Below are 3,665 nucleotides of genomic sequence, written 5' to 3' on the forward strand. Positions count from 1 at the left end.
AGTCAACAGAAAGCGGTAAATGAGGCAAAAACAATTATTTTTGCTTAAATTTACCTCTCCACTTCCTTCATCCAATCTTTTGCTCCCCCAACAAGGACAAAAAGAACCACCAAATACCTAAGGCATTAACAATTTTGGTTGCCATTCTGTGACTCCTCCTCCTGGGACATGTTTGATTGGATATTGCACGAGGACTGAACTGGCCTTGATTGGAGTATTGCTGCCAACATATTGTGTTGGTCACGGCCCACAGACACCGTCTGGACTCAAACGGAGTCACAAACAATGAGGCACTAAGAGGAGAAGGGGCCAGCATGACACACTATCAAACTCCAGCAAAATGTCAGCCCGATTGGGAGGGAAAGCTGGCAGACAAAGAAAACATTTATTCAAACACGGAATGAGAGACTGAGACAGCTCAGAAATAAACTGCTATGTCTCATATGTTTACGTCAGCTCTTTACTTGAGCTATCCCAGTCCCCAACTCTTTCCCCATTGCTCTGTAAACATTTTCCCTTTCAAAATTTCAACTCTTTGTCACATTACCCAGTGGCTAAAAGCACGACAGAATAAAGTGGTTGGCTGCAGATGATTCTACAGCCACTTCATAAAACACGTAAGGGACTTAAATGTATAAAGATTGTTCACCCCGTGGAGAGTCTAGGACCAGAGGGCATTATCTCAGAACAAGGGGTCACCCATTTTAGACAGAGACGAGGAGGAATTACTTCTCTCAGGATCTGTGGAATTCTTTATTGCAGAGGGCTGTTGAGACTGGATCATTACGCACATTCAGGGCTAAGACAAACAGAATTTTGATCAATAAGGGAATCAAGATTTATGGGCAAAAGGCACGAAAGAGCCGTTGAGGATTATAAAATTAGCCATGATCTCACTGAATAGTGGAGCGGGGTCAATGGATTGATTGGTCTACTTCTGCTCCTACATCTTATGGTAAATAACCAAAAATTTACAATGTTGTATTGTGTCTAATTGGATTATCACACAGCTGTACTGCAAATGCCTCAACTTTTCAACTAAAACATTTGATGAAACATCAGTTAATGAGCAGAGACTTATTATTTACTAACTATGATCACTTACATTTCTGGCGCAGAGTTCACATTGTATTTTGGGGGATCCTGTATCCGTCATTTTATAACCGTCATTACAGACACAACGGAGGCCTAGAAGTGAAGTGAAAAAAATGTTATCAATGCATTAAATCAACTGAGGAGCCATATGGGATCACATTTCCATCACAAATGATCACTGTCAGAATCAGTTCTTGGATCCTCCAATTTTACTGATATTGAAAGAACTGCAAATGCTGTAAATCAGAAACAGAAACAGGAATTACTTGAAAAGCTCAGCAGGTCTGGCAGCATCTCAATATCCTTTTAAGTCAAGTCAATCAATGTCCTTTTATTGTCATGTGTGCCCCATTGTAGAAGTACAGTGAAAAATTTTCACAACGTCTGCCTTCTTACGGCGATACCTTAGGTCCAAGTACCTAGGTACAATTCTTGAATGCAGTAGAGGAATAGAAGTCAAAAAGCTGACATTTCGGTCCAGACCCTTCTTCTTTTCTGAATAAGGGTCCAGACCTGAAACGTCAGCTTTCCTGCTCCTCTGATGCTGCTTGGCCTGCTGTGTTCATCCAGCTCTACACCTTGTTATCCCAGACTTTCCAGCATCGGCAGTTCCTACTATCTCCCTAGAGGAATAGAAGTAGTTGTTTAGAGTTTTGGCAAAGATCTGTAGCTCGGGTTGTGGGTGAGGTTATTGACTTGCTCACTGAGCTGGTTAGTTTTCATTCAGACGTTTTGCCACCATGCTAGGTGACATCATCAGTGGAGCATCTGATGAAGTGATGTTGTTCTACTCCACTTGGAATTTATACTGTCCGGTCTGTTATGGTGAATAGTGTCATTTCCGGTTTTGATCTGTGTGGGTTTATATTTGGGGTCCAATTCTATGTTTGTTGATTGCATTATGGGTGGCAAACCATGCCTCTAGGAATTCCGGTGCGTGTCTATGTTTGGCTTGGGCTACTATGGTTACCTTGTCCAAGTTAAACTGATGGTCTTTGCTGTCTGAATGTACAGATATTAAGGAGAGTTCGGCATGCCGTTTTGCTGCGAGCTGATGTTCATGTATTCTGATAGCTAGTTTCCTTCCTGTCAGTCCGATGTAATGTTTGTGGCAGTCGTTGCATGGTATTTTGTAAACCACGTTGGTTCTGAGAATGGAGTCTTTAATCCTTGTAAGTGTTTGTCGTAAAGTGGGAAAACTGTTCTTTTTTTCCATTGTTCTGTCCAGATTTCAAGAATACAAGCAACAGCCAGGGCCATAACCTGAACCTGAATAAAATGCGGCAGGCAGGGTGAGAACCAGAGCAGGAAGTCAGCAAATGAAATGACTGAGGACGAGTCAGAGACTAAGGCCAGTAAGGCTAAGGGGAAGAACAGACAGGGAGAGGCTACTGAATGCGGTGTTTTAATGCGAGGAGCGTGACAGGTAAGGCAGATGAACTTAGAGCATGGATTAGTGCATATAACTATGATGTTGTAGCTACTATAGAGACTTGTTTGAGAGAGGGATAAGACCGGCAGCTTAACATTATGAGATTTATTTAAGTATTAACGTACAGAGGGATCTAGGCACACAAGTCACTTCCCTGAAAGTGGCAACAAAAGTGGATAAGGTAGTTAAGAAGGCATATGGCATGCTTGCCTTCATCAGTTGGGACATGCAGCATAAAAACTGGCAAGTGTGGCAGCTGTATAGAACTTTAGTTAGGCCACATTTGGAATATTGTGTACGTTTCTGTTCGTCACACTACCAGAATGTGGAGGCTAGGGAGAGAGTCTTGAAGTCCACCAGGATATTGCCTGGTTTGAAAGAAATTAGCTCTGAGGAAGTATTGGACAAACTCGGTCTGTTCTCACTCGAGTGCCAGAGGCTGAGTGGTGACCTGATCAAAGTTTACAAAATTATGAGAGGCATGGATAGAATGGATATCAGGGCCTTTTTCCCAGAGTAGAAATGTCAATTACTAGTGGATAGCGGTTTAAGGTAACAGGGGGAAAGTTTAAAGGAGATGTAAGCAGCAAGCTTTTTTACAAGGCGCTGCCAGAGCAGGTAGTGGAGGCAGATACAGTACCAACATTTAAGAGACATCTTGACAGATAAATGAATAGACAGGGAATATAGGGATATGGACTGCATAGAGGCGAAAGGTTTTTAGTTGAGGAAGGTGTCATGTATCAGCTCAGGCTTGGTGGCAAAAGGGCCTGTTTTTTGCTGTACTGTTCTTTGTTCTCACCAAGCCTTCTTGAAAAGCACCTGTGGCATCTACTACTGAGAAGGTCAAGGGCAGCAATGCACTGGAACATCAGCCTTTGCAAGTTCTTCTCCAAGCCGCGTATTACCCTGAATTGCAGCTGTATTGTCATTTCTTCGGTGTTGCAGGCTCAAAAATCCTGGAACTCTCAACTTGGTGATATCACAGATCTCTCGTCCCTACCTTAGCTCAACCATTGCTGGACCCCTAATTTGTGCCTTTGCTATCTATGGACTTAACTATTCGAACACTCTCCTGCCTTGCCTCCCATTTCCTAACCATCTTTCTATTCTGAAGGAGAGTCATACCACATTCAAA

At 42.7% G+C, this 3,665-nt stretch overlaps 1 protein-coding gene across 1 annotated transcript in view; it reads right to left on the minus strand.

Moving 5' to 3' along the window:
- Window positions 1-1,379, minus strand: part of LOC109914370 (meckelin-like) — an 89,072-nt gene extending 87,693 nt beyond the window's left edge. The window contains exons 1-2 of the mRNA XM_048606057.1: window positions 1,362-1,379; window positions 1,106-1,188 (exon numbers count right to left, since the gene is read on the minus strand). Coding sequence (XP_048462014.1) covers window positions 1,106-1,156 — 51 coding nt within the window. The 5' untranslated portion in view covers window positions 1,157-1,188; window positions 1,362-1,379. The remainder of the gene's footprint in view (window positions 1-1,105; window positions 1,189-1,361) is intronic.
- Window positions 1,380-3,665: the final 2,286 nt, after the last annotated feature.

This window comes from Rhincodon typus, chromosome 15 (assembly GCF_021869965.1).
Source record: "Rhincodon typus isolate 14 chromosome 15, sRhiTyp1.1, whole genome shotgun sequence".
Taxonomy (NCBI): domain Eukaryota; kingdom Metazoa; phylum Chordata; class Chondrichthyes; order Orectolobiformes; family Rhincodontidae; genus Rhincodon; species Rhincodon typus.